Genomic DNA, 20,817 nt, shown 5'->3' with positions numbered 1-20,817 from the left:
CTGTTGCAATCGAATCTTGCTTTCTCCTTACAATACTAAATAACGCAGAAAATTTATCCTTAAGGGGTTTATTACCTAGCCAAGTATCCACCCAAAATCTGGTTTGTGACCCATCCTTTACATTAAAATATCCATATCTAAGAAAAGTATCTTTAACATTCATAAGGCTTTTCCAGAAGTGTGAGTCCAGAGGTTTCTTTACACAACTTCCTAAAGTCTTATTTTTAATATACTTGTTTCTTAGTAATTCCTGCCACAACCCATCCTCATTTAAAAGCTTGAACAACCACTTGCTAAGCAAGCATTTATTTTGAACTTCTAAGTTTTGAATCCCAAGACCGCCCTGCTCCTTAGGTTGACACATAATTTCCCATTTAACCAATCTATATTTTCTTTTATGCTGATCGTTTTGCCAGTAAAACCGTGATCTAAAGCAGTCAATCTTTTCCAGAACACCTTTTGGTAGCTCAAAGAAAGACATCATAAATCATAAACATAAACATAGGTAAACTAGATAGTACTGAGTTTATGAGGACCAAACGACCGCCAACCGTTAACATTTTACCTTTCCAACTACTAAGTCTCTTTTCAATTCTCTCTTCAATGTTCTTCCAGTCTTTGTTAAAGAGTTTTTTGAAATGCATAGGCAAACCCAAGTAACGAAAGGGGAATTTCCCAATGACACATCCAAAAAGTTGCGAATAAAACTCTTCGTGATCTTTCGCTTTTCCAAAACAAAAGACCTCACTTTTATGAAAATTAATTTTTAGGCCAGATAGTTGCTCAAAAGTACTGAGCAATAACTTCATATTGACAGCCTTTTCAACATCATGGCTCATAAAAATCACTGTGTCATCTGCATACTGAAGGATGGAAAGTCCATCTTGAATAAGATGGGTGATAACCCCTTCTACCTGGCCATCTTCCTTTGCTCTAGCAATTAGTAAGAGTTTTCTATTAATGCACCACCTCGGTAAAGTCATTCCATGCATTGCACTTAGAAAGAAGTGACGGTTTGAAAGCAATTGAAAAACCTTTTGAAAATAATTTAAAAATGCTAACTATATATATATATGCTAAAGGTGATGGTTGTCCTTGGGGATTAGAGTTAGTACCATTTGAAAAGGTATCGAAAAGAGAAATGATATTAGCTGGGCCCACAGTTTCATCTAGAAAATCCGGGATCGATCAGCGCGCCCCGTTTTCTCCATATTTGCAGCTAGGTTGCGTGGTAGAAAATGTTTTGTTTACCACTAATGAAGAGCGTTCCCGATCTCGTACTGAGAATCAATCACTATACGGAACAATGCATATATATGTGAATCTGAAGGAACGTCAACTTGTGCATTATGTCAACTTGTAACATGTTGCAAGAGGCAAATGGGTGAAGTCCAAAATGTACTGCATATCTTAAAATATAAACTAGCTATAGCTAGGTCTCCTAATGCTAATATGGTCGATCGATCCTAAGGTTCGGTCTTCGGTGGCTATAAATTGTACGTCAATCAAGCTGTTTGTTGCCCATTATCTCCATTTAGATAGCATCTCGTCTTAATTCCCTCCTCATTCTAGCTAAGATAGATAGCTCATTTTGTTCTACATATATAGACCTCTCTCAAGCTTGCTTATTAGTACTAGCTATTTGCTGTTCCATATATCCAAGAAAGGCATGGCTTCAGCTGCTGCCGCTAGCGCAGCTAAGGAGGCCTGCTTGGTCGTCGCCGTGTGCGTCGTGCTGCTGCTCCACTCTTCGGCGGGCCAGCCGCCTCCACCGCATTGCCATTACACGGGGCAGCAGCCACCGCCACCGCCACCGCCACCACCGCCCTCGCCGGTGCCAGCGCCTGTGCCAACGTCTCCGCCGCCGCCGCCGCCCTCGCCCACGGCGACGCCAGTACCAGCGCCCATGCCAACGACGACCCCGCCACCAGTGCCACCACCCACGCCAGCGCCGACGCTGCCTCCACCACCAGTGCCAACAACACCCACGCCAGCGCCAGCGCCGGCACCCGTCAACTGCAGCTACATGTACTGCGCCTCGCAATGTACTCCGATCTGCCAAGCCAACCACGACGCCGGCATCGCCAAGTGCCAGAGCGACCTCGTCACCAACTTCAACGGGTGCTACGCCAGCTGCACTAGCCATGTCTGCCCCGGGGATTCCTGCGTCGACAGCGGCTGCGGCTTCGGCCACTGCCCCTGCGACAACGCCAACGCAACCAGCTGCTGCCAAGGGTGCGGTAGCGCTCTCTCCCCTCAGTACCAGCGATGCCTGAATTTCTATGACAGGGCTGTGGGCTACTGCATGATCTCCTGCCAAGACACCTGCTACAAGAACTGTACATCTGATGCGCAGCCGCCACCGCCACCACCGGTAGTCCCAGCGCCCACGCCGACGCCAATGCCTACACCAGTGCCAGCGCCTATGCCAACGCCGACACCTGCGTCGCCGGCGCCATCACCCATCAGTTGCAACTATAGTGACTGCACCTCGCAATGTTCTCCATCTTGCCAAGCCAGTTATCACCCCAAAAACTGCACGAGCTTGCTCGAAGGCGCCTTCAACGGGTGCTATGAGAGCTGCACCAACCATAGCTGCCCTGGCAAGTCCTGTGTCCATAGTGGCTGCAGCTTCGGCAACTGTTCCTGCGACAACGACAACGCAGTCAGCTGCTGTGAATTTTGCCGTAACAACGCTGTTTCCACGTCACTGGGTAGTCCGTACCAACAGTGTCAGAGTTACAATGAAAGGTATATGGGGAACTGTATGACGAGCTGCCTGGATAGGTGCTCCAAGAACTGTACCTAGGGCGTGTAAGAGATGTGTGAGACGATGAGCGCCGGTTGTTGCATGCATTGTTTCCGCAGGTTTGTGTGCGTTTGGATTTGGATTTCACCGTTGGACAATTCTGTTTCGGTAGAGTTTTTAATCTCTTGTCATCTCATTTTCGAATAATAATATAGTATACATGTGGTGCCTATAGCTAAGTGAATCTTACTCTATGTTCATGTTTATATGCATTTTATTAGATGTACTCACAGTTATAAGCTTCTATAAAAATAGAGCAGCGTGAGCTTTGAAAAATTCTCTGTTTACTGCTCTCCTGTGTTTGTCCGGTGGTCATTTGTGTCACTGTTACAAAAACAAACTGAGGCAGCTCAATTCCCAGCCACACACCTCTACTACGATCTCCATGGGAACCACTAATTTATTAGCTTACAGTTTCAAGCCTCTAACTATCTCCAACAATCATCACCCAAAATACAAGACCCATTTATCCTTTGAGTAACGGTACAGATAGTCTTCTCCAACAACAAGACCTAAAAGACAACACTCTCTTCAAATAGGTCTCGAAGAGAGAAGATAACCAAATTTGGGTTATACCTCTCCCGATACCCAAAATAAGTCTTCTGTATGGGTACTCTGTTGGAGGTTATAGGTATTGTGTTCGAGACTGATTTTGGGTTTAGGTTCTCAAATAGGTCTCCTCTTAGAAACAACCTTAAGAAGGAGGGACACCTTAGTGCTATAAGTGAGACCCATTTCTCTAAACGTACACTACTATTTGGAGAGGCAGCTCTGAAAATTTTTTGGATTTCGGTACTATAGCATTTTCGTTTTTATTTGATAAATATTGTCCAATCATAGACTAACTAGGCTCAAAAGACTCATCTCGTGATTTACAGACAAACTGTGCAATTAGTTTTTATTTTCGTTTATATTTAATACTTCATGCATATGCCATAAGATTTAATGTGACAGAGAATCTTAAAAAGTTTTTGGTTTTTGGGGTGAACTAAACAAGGCCAAAGTAGCCTCCTCCCCTTCCTCATTTTTGGGACAGAAATGTAGCCCGAGAAAGAATGACGACACTACAGGATTCTGAGACTTTGCCGAGTGCTCGGGCACTCGGCAAAGGCCCCTCTCGCACTCGATAAATACTTTGCCGAGCGCCCACTCGGCAAAGACCACTCGGCAAAGAATTAATCGGCAAAGGGATTCTTTGCCGAGTGCCACGTGTTAGGCACTCGGCAAAGGCTCTCCCAAGTATCACATCAGCACTTGGCAATGATAAAAATGAAAAAACCCCAAAAAAATAGGAAATTTTTTTAGGAGGAGGGCTGCCATCAGCTAGCGCACCTCCCCACTTTTTTCAATATTTTTCCAACAAAATTTGCAACTTTGCCGCAGCCGAGATTCGAACACCGAGGACCTTTGTCACAAACACCTTACTCCTTATCCACTGCACTACATCATCATCACTTGTGTCTATATTTTGTTTTAGTTCCTCATATATTATACTAAATCACATATAAATTTATTATATGAGCCTCTAAACGATTTCAAATTAAAAGGTTGTCAATTACAAAGTTTCATAACTTTTTGAGATCTATAATTTTCATTTAGCGAGTTTCTCCATCCGAGGTCGTTTACAAAATTTGAATTTCAAATTTGAGAAATTTAAACGTAGTTTTTGCTTGCAAGATGATTTCAAATCAAAAAGTTATCAACTACAAAGTTTCATAACTTTTCAAGACCTACAAAGTTTATTTAGGCAGTTTTTTCATCTAAGGTAATTTTAGAAATCAAATTTAAAAGTTTTCAAATAAAGACGCAGTTTGGAATGACAAGATAAACTCAAATCAAAAAGTTGTCAACTATAAAATTTCATAACTTGTCAAGATCTTCAAAGTTTATTTTTGTTGTTTGGTCATTTGCTCATCTGACACGGTAATTCTAACATTTTACAAATTTGTGAACAAATTTATTTTCATTTTGTCAAATGAAAAAATGACCAAAATAAATATTATAAATCTTGAGAAGTTATACAACTTTGTAGTTCAAAACTTTTTTATTTGAATTTGTTTAGGGCTTCAAAATTTGATTTGATTTTTTTTGTCGAGTGTCTTTTTGGCACTCGGCAAAGAAGGTCTTTACTGAGTGTCAAAAAAAACACTCGGCAAAGAATGTTCTTTGCCGAGTGCCAAAACAAATCTCGGCAAAGAAGGTCTTTGCCGAGTGTCTGACGTGGCACTCGTCAAAGGGTCGGGCGCATGGCAAAATGCAAGTTTCCTGTAGTGCCAAGGGAAAGCTCCAACAACAACAAAATTGCAAATCTAAAGGAAGTGTTTTGCTCTTATTTTTTTAAGGATGAAAAAAGGCACGCCATTCGTAACATCTTTTTGAAGGTTTAGCGTTAGATTACTTGATTAATTGGGTTCTTGAGTTTCTCTCTATTTGCATGATTTGAGACAATATTATAAATGAAATTACACCAAATCTTTGAAGGTCCTAGCTTGAATTTAATAGGGGAATCAGATCATATCCTTGTTTAGTGGTCATGTCTTGATTTTATTATATCTAGGTTTTGAATAGGGATTACATTCAGCTCCATGACTAGCTAGATCTAGATCTAAAACTATTTCGTTAGTCAATTAGTTTGTGATGAATACCTTAACCTATAGGGTACCCTCACCCCTCTTGGTATATGTGACTTCATATGCTGCCGAGTTCGTATCCCATAGACTTTGTATGTCCTCAAGTTCCCTGGGAATTTTACAGAAATATAATCAATTTATGTTCCAAGGGAAAAAACATAGGGATGGGGGGGGGGGGGGGATCCTGTGTTCCAAAGGGGGCTTCAATGGTAGAAAAAAGTTTTGGTTATCACCAATTAGTGTTCCGATCCTAATCTAGAACAGATGAGAATCAATCACCGCACCAGTGGCCGGCCTACCCATGTATGCCCCATGGGTTAACCCTTGACTGATTCTCCCTCGAGTAAACCATGCGTATATATATATATGCACAAGTTCATTGAACAGTACTGCGTCATCTGAAGCAACGTCAACTTCTGACTTCTGACGCAAACTTGCAACGCGACGACTGGAGCACGATAGAGCTAATAATTAATCCTCTATATATATGTCAACTTGTAACACGTTGCGAGATGCATGCCTTCGTTGAAGTCTCATATGTATAGTCTAGAGACTAGATGTTTATAGTATAAACTAGCTCTATAGCCTATAGCTTGGCTTCTAATTAATGGTCGATGCATGCCTATGTTTAGTGGCTATTAGTCAATTGGCCCATCTCCATCTCCATTTGTAGTAGCATCACCTCGATCGTGTCACGTGTCCTCATATATTCTAGTTCTAGCTAGCTAGCTCCTCATTCGTTCTCGTGTGTGATCGTCTCATTTCAAGTTTTGCTTATTACTGTAGTAGCTAGCTTGCTTCTGGTCCCATCCAAGAAAAGAAATTACAGATATGACTTCGGCTGCTCTGCTAGCTCCCGTGCCGATGCCGATGCCAATGCCGACGCCGGCGCCGGCACCGTCCGGTCAACAATTGCACCTATAGTGACTGCGCCTCGGATTGTAATCCGTTTTGCCCAATGCCCAGCCAATAGCACCGCTGGTATCACAAAGAGTTTGTTTGGCACACCTCACAACAGCTTACCAAACACTTTTTCTCGAAATAGCGTTATAGGTGAAGCTATTTTTCTTCTTCTCTCATAAAGATATGAGTTGGAATAAAGTTAAAAAAATAGCTTATCCTAGCTCTCTCATTCATTTCTTTCTTTCATTGATGAATCTACAGTTAAATGGCTAGGTTTAGGGAAGTAGTTGTACTCTAAAGAGATGAATGGTTTCTATTGTGAATACGGTTGTCTATATTCCACTGGGTAAAGTCACTCCATGCATTGTACTTATAAACAAGTGGGGGTTAAGATGATTTGAAAATGCTAACTAGTATACGCTAAAGGTGATGGTTGCCAACTTGCCATCGGGGAACCAATTTGGAGTTAGCAACATTTGAAAAGGTATCGAAAAAGAGAATAGTATTAGCTCGGCCTGTTTCAAACAGGAAAATCTGGGATCACCCCCTTTATCCACATTTTGTTTTCCTTCATATCATCAAAATTTAGAAGAGAAGCTGGTTCCAGCCGGTACACTGTTGATATTTGCATGTAGCATATTAGAAAATGTTTTTTAGCACTAATCAGTAGCGTTCCTGATCTCGAACTGAGAAACAAACACCATAGCACACTACTACAAAATATTTTTGGAGGCGGGTTATTTGGATTAATGTAGGCAAGTATTGCAACAGCTTCCAATCAAAGGTCACTGTTAATGCAGGATTTACGGAGGCGGTTGAAAATTGAAAGCCCACCGGCGAGGCCGTTTTAGAGCCCATCAGCGAGCCCACCTGCTCCACAAAAGCCTCACCATCGCCGCCTCCCTATGCGACGCCGCACGTCATGCACCACCAGATCCGGTGTCCCCGCACCACACAGATGCAGGATCTGATGTCCTTGCGCCGCGTCCCCAAAGGAGATCTGGCCTCCTCACGCCACTCATCGGGTTTGCTGCACCAGTGCCAGATCTTGAGGAGAAGATTTGCATGGCCTCGTACTAGATCCGTGTCGTCTCTATCCAGACACAGCCACGCCGGAGGATAGCTGCTCTGCTCCCCGCTAGCTAGCTCTGCTCCATGCCAAAGGAGAGCAGTAGTCGCTCGCCGAGTCCGGCCCCATGCCACCACGAGGCATGCCGCTACCGGCCTATGGTGCCACCGCACGCCCTACCGCTGTTGGCCCGGGGCGCCACTGCCTGCGGAGGAAAGAGGAGGAGAGGTAGAAGGAGAAGAGGGAGGAGAGGGAGAGGGAGAGGGAGAGAGAGCGGGCCCTGCGTGTAGGCCACTCGGAGGCTAAGGTTGTGGGAGAGGAAGATGAAGGGAGTGAGTGAAGGAAGAAACCCTAACTTCCTATATTTATATTGAAGATGGCTATCAGGCCTCACCTAGGCCTGTTGGGCCTCGACTTTTGGAGGCGGGCCTCATAATGTGTCCGCCTCCAAAAATCAATTTATGGAGGTGAGCACCTTAAGACGACCGTCTCCAAAAATAGGCTATTTTTAAAGGCGGATGTCAAGGGTCTGCCTCCGTAAATCAATTTTAGTAGGCGGTTGAACTTTTTTAGCACTTCAACGGGGGGATTCTCCCCACCTGATTTTATTGAAATGTAGCACTGGTTACATGATTAAAAAAAGGTTATTACAGGGAGAGGTTTTGGTCAACCAATTCTAGAGTTACATAGGTAGGGCATTCACCAAAGAATCAAATTTTCTGGTCCACTCCTCTATCACTTTCTTGTTCTTCTTGGGCATTCGTATGCGGCAGAGTACTACTTCAGTTTTGCATGAGATGAGAGTTCTGAGATTCAATTCTTCATCCCTGAATACATAGGCATTTCTCCTCTTCCACAATTGGCAGCAACAGAGAATGATAAAGGAGCTATACTGATCATCGGGAAGACCGCTGAATTTTTGAATATTGTGCCAATTTTTGCACTAAAGATTGTCGGAAGGCTGTAGTCCTAGAGCGTTCCATAGCTGAGAAGCCAGGGGGCACTGAAATATTATGTGATCTAGAGTTTCATGAGATGCACCACAAACTGTGCAACTTGGCGAGTCAACAATCTTTTTTCGATAGAGGTTTGATCTGCATTGGATTTGTCCTCTCATCAGCAACCAAAGAATAGCTGCACTCTTGGTGGGGCAGCATTCTTCCAGATGAAGGTGGCTGTCGTATCTTCTTGACCAATGACGGAGCCACCCTAGCGGCGGGGTGGGGCGGCCGCCCCAGCTACCAACGGAACCAGCCACGCGCCCGCCACCCTTGCCGCCCGCTGCAAGGAACCAGCCACGCGCTCGCCGCCACCCTCGCCGGCCGCTGCTAGGCGCCAGCGCGGCACACTGCTCGTCCGCTCACTGCCATCGCTAGGAACGATGGAGGGAGGAGAAGTGGAACTTGGTAGGGGCAGCAGCTTTGTCAGTTATTTATTTTATTTTGCAAATTTGAGGCAACATCTTATGTTGTTCGTCCGCGTTTTTCACAATAACTTTTGTGATTCTAGTTTTTTTGCTATATTTTTTACAATGGTAGTTGATGAATACTGTGCGATTTGTGCCATAAACTTTTTCGTTCATCTTCATGTTAGAACTCGCCCCAGCTATAATTTTTTTCTGGCTCCGTCATTGCTTCTTGTTGCCCCTTAGCTTTGAGCATGCGATAGATGGCCGATGTATCTAGTTTCTCCTTGGAATGGCTGAAGATTGACACTTGTTTGTCTAGCCAATCAGATAGTTGAATTTTGACCATACGGAGGCGGACAAGCGTGACCGCTTCGGTAAATAAAAATGACAATAACCTAGTATTTTAGGAGGTGGTTGGATTTTATGCCTACCTCCGTTAATGGTTGGCACTGTCTTCAAAATCATTTGTGTAGTAGTGGCAATGCCTGGCCCATACCCTTGACTGGTTCTTTCTGAGTACCAACAAACCATGCACAGGTTCACTGAACAGTACTGAAAATGGTTGGCACTGTCTTCAAAATCATTTGTGTAGTAGTGGCAATGCCTGGCCCATACCCTTGACTGGTTCTTTCTGAGTACCAACAAACCATGCACAGGTTCACTGAACAGTACTGAATATGCATGAGTGAATCTGTAGGAACGTCAAAACTTATGCATGTCAACTTAGAACATGTTGCAAGATGCTTTGGTTGAAGTCTCAAATGTACTCTATATGTTATAATATAAACTAGCTATAGCTAGGCTCCTAATGTTAATGGTCGATCGATCTGCAATGCAAAGTTCGGTGCCTATTAATAGCTAGCTAGCACCGAAATGATCCATGATATATAGGCACCAATTGTCAACTGGGCTGTTTTCCCGATCTCCATTTATATATATAGGCAGCATCCCATCTTAATCTTGTCCTCATTCTAGCTAAGCTACCTCACTTTTGTTCTGCATAGGCTTCAAGCTTGCTTATTGCTGTGACATCCAAGAAAGATGTACATGGCTTCACCTGCTGCCGCTAGCGCTGTTAAGGAGGCCTTGGTCGTCGTCGCCGTGTGCGTCGTCCTGCTGCTCCACTCTTCGGCGGGACACCAGCCGCCCAAGTCGCCGCCGCGGCCGCCTGCACGGCCGCGTTGCCATTACACAGGGCCCTCGCCGTCGCCGACTCCGTTGCCAGCACCCACGCCGACGACGCCGACGCCGACGCCGGTGCCAGCACCACCGCCGACGCTGCCACCACCAGCGCCCACGCCAACGCCCGCGCCGGCGCCCGTCAACAACTGCAGCTACAGTGACTGCGCCACGCAGTGTAGTCCGATCTGCTATGCCAACCGCGACGCCGGCATGGCCAAGTGCGAGAGCGACTACGTCACCAACTTGAATGGGTGCTACGACAGCTGCACTAGCCACGTCTGCCCCGGCGACTCCTCCTGCGTCAACAGTGGCTGCGGCTACGGTCACTGCCCCTGCGACAACGCCAACGCAACCAGCTGCTGCCAATCGTGCGGCAGAGGTGTATTGCCCCAGTATTTTAGTTGCCGGAATTACTACGACAGGGCTGTGGAGTACTGCATGAGGGACTGCAATAACACCTGCTACAACAACTGCACCCAGGGCGCGTAGAGTTCTTGGTCTCTTGTCATGATCATGCCCAACAATATATATATAGGGTGTCTAGCTATAAGCGTGTGCCAGTCGATCCTCACTATAGCTAGTCTGAATGTTTCTGTATGTTCATCAGATTTCTACGATCAAATAAAACAAGGTAATGAGCTTTGAGCTCTCTGTTTACTGTTCTTGTGTGTTTGTGCTGCGATCATCAATCAGTGCAAATTGCTGAAGTCTCTGAGACAGCATGCGCTGTTGTGTATGAAAAGGATTGGATCGATAGATATGGTAGGCCAATTAAATATAGCATATAAGTCTTCAGCTATTCCCTCAAAAAAGTCTTCAGCTATTCTTTTTTATGGTTACACAAGATCCAAGTCTTTATGAAGTACTGTACGAACCATCGAACCCTGTATGTATATACTGTACAAGGGGCCTGGCTCTTCTGACTGCTTTGAGGTCACAGTGACTATTTCACTAGCATGTGGGTGGCCCTAGCTAGCTCCATTGAGTTGGGTTTCAGAACAAACCATCCAATTGTGCAGCATCTTCATCTTATATGGATCTTACATAAGTACATGTCGCTGTAGAGGACTTTGGAAAGAGGGAAACTGAAACATTAGAGGTTCCTCCGTTCAACAGGGCCCAATCATCCAGAGCAGAATAATCCAACTCCACAAACCAATACATTACAACCTTCAGAGGATAGGCAGTTCAGAGATTACAAAAAAGCTAACAATCTCTGTTATGCTTGTGGAGAAAAGTATGAGCCTGGCCACCAGGAGGTGTGTTCCAAGGGACAGAAACCTCAAATGAATGCATTGGTAGTGAATGATCTAGGCAAGAAAGAGATCATAGGGGACATGCTCAATCAATTAGCTGTTGAAGATATTCTAACTCCGGATTTTTGCCAATTATCCCTGAAGGACCGAAAACGGCGACCAGAGGGGGGTGAATGAGAGCCGTAAATTTCTTTCGAAAATATTTGGCCGCTGTCCCAAAATCACCGGCAAGCACAAGCACGAACCAAAACTAAAATACTCAAGCCAACTAGTGACGAGAGTATCTAGAGAAATTCTTTGGAACGGTAGGAAGCTAACGCAACAAACGAAACACAAAACGGAGCTCGAACGACCAGCAAACGCGCGAAACGGAAAATCAGAGCCTCCAAAAACCAATGAAAAATCAGAGAAAAATAAGAGAAGGACTGGCCAAAATTTTTATACTGCACAAATATTGAACAGTTCACTGCGCTTGAGTGTCTTTGTTCTCTTGGACCAAACTGAGAGAAAGTGCTAGCTTTCTGAAACTCCTAAACAAAACTCCAACCAAGCAACGATTTCTGCTGCAGCAAAGGACCAATCAGAGAAGGCACAAAAACAAAAACTACCTGCTGCACTTAAAGCCTACGAGGAACTGATAATGCTCAGACAGAAAAACAAGGAACAATAGACACAGCTGATGCTACCGAACAAATCAAACCAAGACAGTGGGTCTGCTCACCGTGATCTAAAAACTTCAAGCACTGGACCATGCAACTGCAAATTGAATCTGCTTCCCTGGAGTCTATTCTACTCTGCAGCACACAGAAATACACGGCATGGGACTGCACACGCCAAGCATCAAGCACAATGGAAAAGCACAACAGGCAGTCATCAGGGCAAGCAGCTTCCTGAACAAAGGCACCGCATGGTGCTAGGAACTCAGACACTGGATCGCTCTAGCTAGTCTCGCAGCTAGCCTTTTCACTCGCTAGAACAGACACGAACAGAAAACTGACGAACAAAGAACAGTCATGGACTTCACCGGTATTCCAGCGACGAGCTCGACCGGAGAACCAACAGCAGTAGACAGAGAGCGAGCACTGCTCTATGGAGCACGCACAGCACCTATGCGCCGGCGCTGGTAGTGCTGCTGTAAAAACTCCACATTTCAGTGCCTCCTGCAACGAAGAACAGAAGCGACGAACAGAAAGGGACGCATCCAAAAATCGACTAGAACTCAGTGAAATCAAAAGGAACCGCTCCCAAATTTGACACAGATGTAATTCAACTCGCAACGAAACTATTCCCCAAAAATCATCGCTTGAGATCAACTCAAACTCTGGGAAAATCAAATCGTGACCAAGAACTAAAAAGGGGAAAACTCAAGAACACAGTGAGAACAAAAATCACAGACAAGATTGAGGAATTCCGGAGGACAACTGGAGGATTTGGGCCTCCATTCCCATACCAAATCTCAGCAGAAAATTACACCATGAAAGATTCAGTTCATAGAGAAAGCAAAAAAGAAAAAACTATAGGGAGGACCTACGAGAGAGAGATGGAGAGAGGTAGAGAGCGGTGGCAGAGGGGGTTAGGGAGATGGGGAAGTCCCCGGTTTATTTATCAGGTATATTACATATTCCCCAAATGTCTCTAGATATTTTTGAGCGAACTAGCTAGCCCCAGGAACATTCTAGTCCAACTCGATATGACCTAAATCCGACGGCCACCGCGCCTTCTCACCGGTAGCCTCGCTCCGAAGCGATCTCACTGATGCCGCCACGTGCCATCCGTCCGCATCGGGACCTCCGTCCGGGTTTTGAGGCCCAAACCCGCGAAACCCGCCGCGAGTAGCGTACTCCATACGCTTCCCCGCCACTCGACACGTGTCACCGCCGTCCTCGACTGGCCGGCCCGCTAAGTCCTCCTGAGCCTCGCTCGACTCGCGTCCGCCGTCTTGACTTGGTCAACACGGTCACTCCCATGTACACTTGCACTTGTCGATGTCCCAGATGTCAGCCACTATGGCTGGTCACCCGGCCTCCTGGTCCGTCAGTCTAAGCCTCACGTCCGTCCTTCACCGCTCCAGGTCCATCAGCACGGCACGTCTCTACTTGACCTTCACCTCGCCGTCGACCACCGCCTCCGAGCTCCACAGCTGAACACCACAAGCCAAGAGACATGTCGCACACATAGCTTTCGCCATGGTAATGTTAGTCACCAACTCAACCTATTCGTGAATCACGTTGACAATAACTCATCACAAAACGTACCAGAAGGGTACTTCTCGACCTTGTGTTCGCAATCCCTCAATGTTGTCAAGTGTGGATACTGACAACAGCATCAAATTGAAATCCATGGTTTACAACAAGCCAACAAGGTCATGCTGATTTTAATTTATTGGATTTAGAGAGTTCTCACAGCTTTGTCAGTTCTCATTTTGTCACTTTGGATAACCTGCATATTATTCCAATTTCTCCCAAAAGAGTCAAGTTACCAAATGGACAGCGGCTTACAGCATCAGCTCAAGTGCAAAATTTACAGTGGTATATTCGAGGACACACACTCTCTAGTGACATGCTTGTACTAGACATGGGTCCTTATGATGCCATCCTTGGTCATGACTATTTGAAACTGCATAGTCCAATAGAATGTGATTGGAATCTCAACACACTGGAATTTTCTCTGCAAGGTCATAAAGTGAAGATTCAGGGATTACCTAACCCTCCTCTCAAGGCAACTCCTATATCAGCAACATGGCTAGTTAATGCTACTAAAGGTAATGACACCTGGATTTTGTGATTGTGGACTCTGAATCACCGGAACACTACCAAGCCAAAGAATCACCCATAACTCCTTCCATCCAAACAATCCTACAGCAATACCATGTTGTTTTCCAAGATCCCAAAACCTTACCACCCATTAGAAGCTATGATCATGCTATTCCTCTGGTCCTGATGCAGTGAATGCTAGGCCCTAGCACTACTCTCCACAACATAAAACAGAAGTAGAAAACCAAGTCAAACAATTGTTGGAAGCTGGGCTTACCACCCACACTCATAGGCCTTTTGCTTCCCCTGTCCTTCTAGTGAAAAAGAAAGATGGATCTTGGAGATTTTGTGTGGATTACATGTGGGCCTGAGGCCAGTCGAGATATTTAGCTTGAGTTGTAAGCCGCATGGCAGCTATTCCAAATCTAACAATATCAATTTGAGATAGAGGAAGCTTTCCTTGCTCGTTCCCCACTCCTTGATCTCCTCACGTCGGCGGTGATTGTCGGCAGCAACAGGGCATGACAGAAGAGAGAGCTAAGAGAGAGAGGTTATGAGATTAGAGAAGAAACACTAACTCCCCATCAACGGATAGAGAAGATACAGCTAAGAGAGAGAGAGAGAGAGAGGTTGTGAGATTAGGGAAGAAACCTAATGAGATCCAAACATTAGGGTATATTAAGTCTCAGGATCAAAGGTTCTTGGCCGAGAGACCCCCCCAATCGACCCTTCTAGGATTGCCCAGGGGCTTGGGGGCTATAGCCATTGGATACACTCACGCGTACCCTTCGGCTAAGGTATTAGGCCGAGCCCGAGCACGCCTGTCACCTTTGCACGGGACTCAAGGGCTCACTCGAGACTCAGGCTCCTGATCGATAGGAGTCTGGACATGATCCTTGGCTCCATCCGATCCCAGCCTGCAATGCTAGCCAAGGCGTGGTGAAAGCCCTAGTTTGGTTTTGGATAATTGATGAAACCCTTGTGCTAACCTCTATACTAAGTGTGTGTAGACTTAATGAGGTTGGTACATGCCAAAGTAATGGAGCAAGTGATGATCAAGTGCTCAACTTGAAAAGAAGAAAGAGAAAAACAAAATCCTATGGAGATGAAGGCAAATGTATTGCTTAGGGTTTTGGTTTTGGTGATCAAAACACCATAGAGGGTGTGATCACATTTAGGATAGATAGCCGTACTATAAAGAGGGGAATTCTTTGGCTAAGCGGTTATCAAGTGCCACTAGGTGTCATTGTTCATGTGCATGCATTTGGAACCTAGTGAGCTAACTTAACTCCTTCGAAGAAAATGATTGTGAAAATGCTAACACACGTGCACATGTTGGTTTACACACTGTGGTGTTGGCACACTTTGAGAAGGAGGTGGAGTTTGAAGGTTAGAGAGAGGATGGGATTCAAGCTCGGCGGGATTTAGCGCTTTTCGAGAAAATAAAGTGCATATTTTCTATTGCGTCGGTGGGAACTTTGGAGAAGTCGCGAGAGTGTTTCTCGCCGGACACTGGCTTCTGGAGCACCGGACGCTGAGTCTGAGCGTCTGGTGCAGACAGTGCCTGGCCCAGCTAGGGTAAGGCACCGGACGACAGGCACCGGACGCAGGCATGAGCGTCCGGTGGTCCGTGTCCGGTGTGAGATCCGTTTTGCAGAGCTCTCTGAGTTTAAGTCCGCTGAGCACCGGACGCAGCTTGGAGCGTCCGGTGGTGTGCGTTCGGTGACCTCGCGTTTTGCAGACCTCTCTGTGTTTAAGATCGGTGTGCACCGGACGCGTCCGGTGCCAACTTGCTCAGCGTCCGGTGCACTGCAGGTGACCGTTAGACTCTGACACGAGATTTCCAAAAAGCAACACATGGCTGACGTTGGAGCACCGAACGCTGGTGTTGAGCGTCCGGTGCCCCTTTAAGAGCGTCCGGTGACCCCGCAGTTTGCTCAGTGAAAGAGCCAACGGCTCTATTTGTTTGAGGGGCTATAAATACGTGTTTGGCAGGCTTGGGGCTCATATTCTTGGCATTCTAACTTACTTTACATCCTTATGAGCCTAAGCAAACACCTCCCACTCATCTCCTTCATAGATTAAACATCTTTGTGAGATTGGGAGTGATTCCAAGTGCATTTGCTTGAGTGATTGCATCTAGTGGCACTTGAGGATCGTTCTAGCTGCGGTTTTCTTATTACTCTTGGTGGTTGCCGCCACCTAGACGGCTTGGAGCAGCGGAGGAGTATTGGCACGAGTTGGTGATTGTTCGTGGCCATCTCCCGGTGATTGTGAGGGGTCTTGTACCTTCCCCGGCGGAAAGCCGAAAGGTAACTCTAGTGGATTGCTCGTGTCATTGAGTTATCTCACTTGTGGGTAGGTTCTTGTGGTGTCCTAGTGAGGACGAGGTTCGTGCTACACCTCTTAGCCACCGAACCACCAAGTGTTGGTCGACACAACGGGGACGTAGCGTGCCGGCAAGCACGTGAACCTCGGGAGAAAAATTGGTGTCTCAATTGTGTTTGATTGGCATTCTCCCGGTGCTTGATTGTTTATATTGGTGATTGGTTCATCCCCTACACGGCGGTATAAATATCTCGTCCTATCTTTACTTACCGCAAACTAGTGTAATTAGTTTAGTTGCTTACTTTGCCTTGTGTAGCTTAGTTCTCTAGTGTAACTTGTAGAGACTTAGTTCTTGTGTGCATAGTGATCATAGCAACTAGAATTGTTGGGTAGGTGGCTTGCAAACACCCCTTTAGAGCTAGAGCAAAAAGCTTCGCTTGGTTTTTACTAACCTTTTGCTCTAGTGAGTTTGTAGAATTTTTAAATAGACTATTCACCCCCCCTCTAGCCATATTAGGACCTTTCACGTGGGCACAACTGCCCCGAGCCACCAAGGCTCAAGGGCTCCCCCGTCGCTACTCCACAAGCGTGACACTGTCATCCGCTCCTCTGACAGGGGTCAGGCACGGGCGTGACGCAAGAAGACAAATCCCTTCACTGGCTTTAGGGGCTCAAGGGCTTCTAAGCTCACGCGCCAGCCCCTCAAGCTGGTTGTCTTCACCACCAAGAAGCCTCCAAAAAGTGCACCTAGTGGAGGCCAGTCCAAACCAACACAATGTGACACTTAGTGTGTCAGAATAGAGCAGGCGGATGACCGTCCAGAGCTTCTTCGGCTCCATGACATCGTCACGGTCCACATGGCATCGCTGCAAGATCCTTCTAGACTACAGTGCATGTAGACCATAGGATCAACTCTAGCAAACCACCTTATACCCGACATACCTCGATATAAGGGGAGGTCATAATCCTAGAGAGGGGAGGAGGATTCCAGACGATCCCAGACAGATTATTTGAGTCCTTAGTGATCAGCTCCTGCTCTGCATTGAGAGCAGAGCAACCGAGAGAAGGGCGCCGAGAGCTTCTCCCCCTCTTCCGAGAGGGAAGGCTCCACCAGCGGTGAAGCTTCCCTAGGATTAGCACCGAGTGATCTCGTACCAAATCCCTCTCTTACACTTTGTTGTAACCCCCCAGATTTTTAGTGCTCTTAAGTATAAGGATCATCAGCTACTGAACGTAGGGTCCTGATAGCCTAAACCAGCATAAATCGTTGCGTCCCCTCTATAGTTATTATATTCTTGAGTCCACCCGAACCACTGGAGGCACACACTGTGACACCCGACGAATATGAATATATGCTTGCTAGGGTTTTGATTTATATGAGCCTAGTAGAAGGTTTGATTTATCCTGAGGGCCTTTTGAAGGCCCGCCTGTGAGAATGGCCTCCAATTTTTGAGGCAAGCCTCTCCATAAATTAGTTTTAGGAAGCAATCAAAATCTAAATGCTTGTGTAAATAAAATATTTACCTTCATAAATACATGTTATGAGATGAGCAATTGTGACCGCCTCTATAAATAAAATAGTTGCCTCCAAAAATCCTCAAGTATTTTGAGAGACGGTCGCATGTCACCGCCTGCATTAACGCTTGGGTAGTGTCTAGCAAAAACATTTTAATAATAGTGCTAAATTTTGTGACTTCGGTAAAGTTATAGGATAAAATTAATTCCCACCTTTCCTCAAAGGAGAAGAGAATAAGCTGGGTACTGGGTATTGATGCTCACATGCATGCTTTGCTTGGTTGGATGGCAGAAAATGTTTTGTTTATCAATAAAGGGTAGCATTAATTCCCAATGTCATAAAGAGAATCAATCACCATGCTTACCCTTGACTGGTTCTTCCTCGAGTACCAATGGAACAAGCCATGCAGAGAAGTTCATTGAAGAGCACTGCATGCGTTTGAGATCTGAACTTTTGTAGGAGCGTCAACTTGTGACGTACACTTGCACTGTAACACGACAACTGGAGCAAGATAGTAGAGCGAGCTAATATGTAATTAATCCTCTTTATCCTATATATGTCAACTATAGTAACATGTTGCAAGATGCCTTCGGTGAAAAGTCTCATTTGTACTCGATCTATCTTAGATAATATAAGTAGCTACTACAGCTATAGTAGGGCTCCTAATATAATGGTCAATGCGCAAGTTTGGTGCCTATAAAGAGCTAGCAAATGATCCATGATACAGGCAGGCACCGAGAGTCAATTGATCGAGTTGTTTGCCCATGCATGCTTAATTAGCTAGTCCCATCCAATAGAGATAGATATTGGCTTAATTCTTCAGCTGTTCAGAAAAAGACCATGCTCCTCACCCTGTGCGTCATGCTGCTGCTCCACTCGTCTTAATTCTGTCCTCATTCTAGCTAAGCTAGCTCATTTTGTGTTCTACATAAGACTCAAGCTTGCTTATTAGTACTAGCTATTTTTGCTGTTCCATCCAAGAAAGGCATGGCTTCAGCTGCTGCCGCTAGCGCTGTTAAGGAGGCCCTGGTCATCGCTGTGTGCGTGGTGCTGCTGCTCCACTCTTCAGCCGGACACCAGCCGCCCAAGTCGCCGCCGCAGCCGCCTGCACGGCCGCACTGCCACTACAAGGGGCCCTCGCCGTCGCCAACTCCGTTGCCCGCACCAACGCCGACGCCGACGCTGCTGCCACCACCAATGCCGACGCTGCCGCCACCAGTGCCGACGCCGACGCCGGCACCGGTGCCACCGCCCTCACCGACGCTGCCACCGGTGCCAGCACCAACGCCGGCACCCGTCAACTGCAGCTACAGTGACTGCACCTCGCAATGTGGTCCGATCTGCCAAGCGAACCACGACGCCGGCGTCGCCAAGTGCCAGAGCGACTTCGTGGCCAACTTCAACGTGTGCTACGACATGTGCACTAGCCACGCCTGCCCCGGCGACTCCTGCGCCAACAGTGGCTGCGGCTTCAGCCACTGCCCCTGCGACAACGCCAACGCAACCAGCTGTTGCCAAGCGTGCGGAAACGGTATATACCCCCAGTACCAGAGTTGCTTGCGTTACTCCGACAAGGCTGTAGGGTACTGCATGATCGACTGCGGCAACAACTGCTACAAGAACTGCACCCAGGGCGCCTAGAGTTCTTGGTCTTGTCATCTAATGTCCAATAATATGGCTCCCGTTCACTTGTTTTATAAACCGTATTTTTTCTGCAAGTCAACAGTGTTTTTTTCTCACAGTAGTTAGCAAGACAAGCGAACAGGCTCGTGGTGTTTAGCAGTCTAGCTAAGTGTGTCAGTCCTCAGTCTAGCTAGTCTGAATGTTTCTGTATGTTCACGTCTCAGCGATCAAATAAAACAAGGTAGATTTTTTAGCTCTCTGTTTAATTTACTGCTCGTGTTGTGATCATCAATAATCAGTGCTGAAGTCTCTGAGACAGCATGCGCTGTCGTGTATGAAAGGATTGGATAGATAGATGTGGTAGGATAATTTAAATACTCCTTCTTTCAGAATAAATAGATTCTTAGAGTTGTCTTAAACCAATCTTTTTAAACTTTGATCGAATTTCTAAAAAAACTGTCAAAATCTATGACATCAAATTATTATCATTAGATATATAGCATAGAATACATTTTCATAATGCGCTCAATTTATGTCATAGGTGTTGCTACTCTTTCATATAAAGTGAGTTAAACTAATTTGACTTACACATATTCTCATAATTCATTTATTCAGGAACAGAGGGAGAGTAACATATAAGTCTTCAGTTCTTTTAAAGTATGAATCCCTATATGCATTTATATACTGTACAAGAGACCTGGCTCTTCTGACTGCTTTGAGGTCACAGTGACTATTTCACTCTAGCATGTGGTGGCCCTAGCTGGCTCTGCAGATTGCTTTGAAGCCACATTGACTATTTCACTCTAGCATTATGGATCTTCAACGGGTTGGGCACCCATAGGCCATAGATTTGTCCTATGTCATAGAGTAATTAATTTCTAGTCTTTTTTATCAAATCAAAGTAGGAAATAATACCGTTTGTGTAAGAAACAATACATCAACGGTATTATGCCGCCAGAGCCAACAACCCTCTCCTTCATGCATTCTTTCTAGAAGAATACTCATTTGATAGAAATGACTACTCATTCCAACTTTTGATGGTTGGTATATATTTAAGAGCGTCTCCGAGAGTACCTGAAAAAAATACTCATGGTTTTCCGACTTTTGCAAAACCTATTGGAAGACAAAAATAAGCTACAACTCCAACGGTTCCCAAAACTAGATTCCAAAACTGAGCCCTAGTACTTGGGCTCCCACTCCCAACTGAGCCCAAACTTGCGGGTTCCAGCGAGTGCGGCAAAGGCAGATGGCAAGGTAGTCCTCCTTGTGCAATGGTGCTGAGAACTCTACTGCATGAAGTGCACCAGCGAGGCAGAGGACGACCAGGTTGAGGACGACGA

The 20,817-nt window shown here is 45.8% G+C and overlaps 3 protein-coding genes across 3 annotated transcripts; all 3 read left to right on the top strand.

The window, feature by feature from the left end:
* LOC110429665 (chitin-binding lectin 1-like) lies at positions 1,477 to 2,993 on the top strand. The gene has a single exon (XM_021445958.1). It carries the CDS (start codon positions 1,670 to 1,672, stop codon positions 2,807 to 2,809), a length of 1,140 nt encoding a protein of 379 aa, XP_021301633.1. The 5' UTR covers positions 1,477 to 1,669; the 3' UTR covers positions 2,810 to 2,993.
* Positions 9,679 to 10,659, top strand: LOC8070391 (chitin-binding lectin 1). The gene has a single exon (XM_002442677.2). The coding sequence runs from the start codon at positions 9,861 to 9,863 to the stop codon at positions 10,488 to 10,490; it is 630 nt and encodes a 209-aa protein (XP_002442722.2). The 5' UTR covers positions 9,679 to 9,860; the 3' UTR covers positions 10,491 to 10,659.
* On the top strand, positions 18,540 to 19,730 carry LOC8070390 (classical arabinogalactan protein 9). Its single transcript, XM_002442676.2, has one exon. It carries the CDS (start codon positions 18,842 to 18,844, stop codon positions 19,493 to 19,495), a length of 654 nt encoding a protein of 217 aa, XP_002442721.1. The 5' UTR covers positions 18,540 to 18,841; the 3' UTR covers positions 19,496 to 19,730.

The sequence above is a fragment of the Sorghum bicolor genome, chromosome 8, assembly GCF_000003195.3.
Source record: "Sorghum bicolor cultivar BTx623 chromosome 8, Sorghum_bicolor_NCBIv3, whole genome shotgun sequence".
NCBI lineage: Eukaryota > Viridiplantae > Streptophyta > Magnoliopsida > Poales > Poaceae > Sorghum > Sorghum bicolor.
The sequence above is the reverse complement of the archived record's forward strand: the minus strand, read 5'-3'. Positions and strand labels throughout refer to the sequence as shown.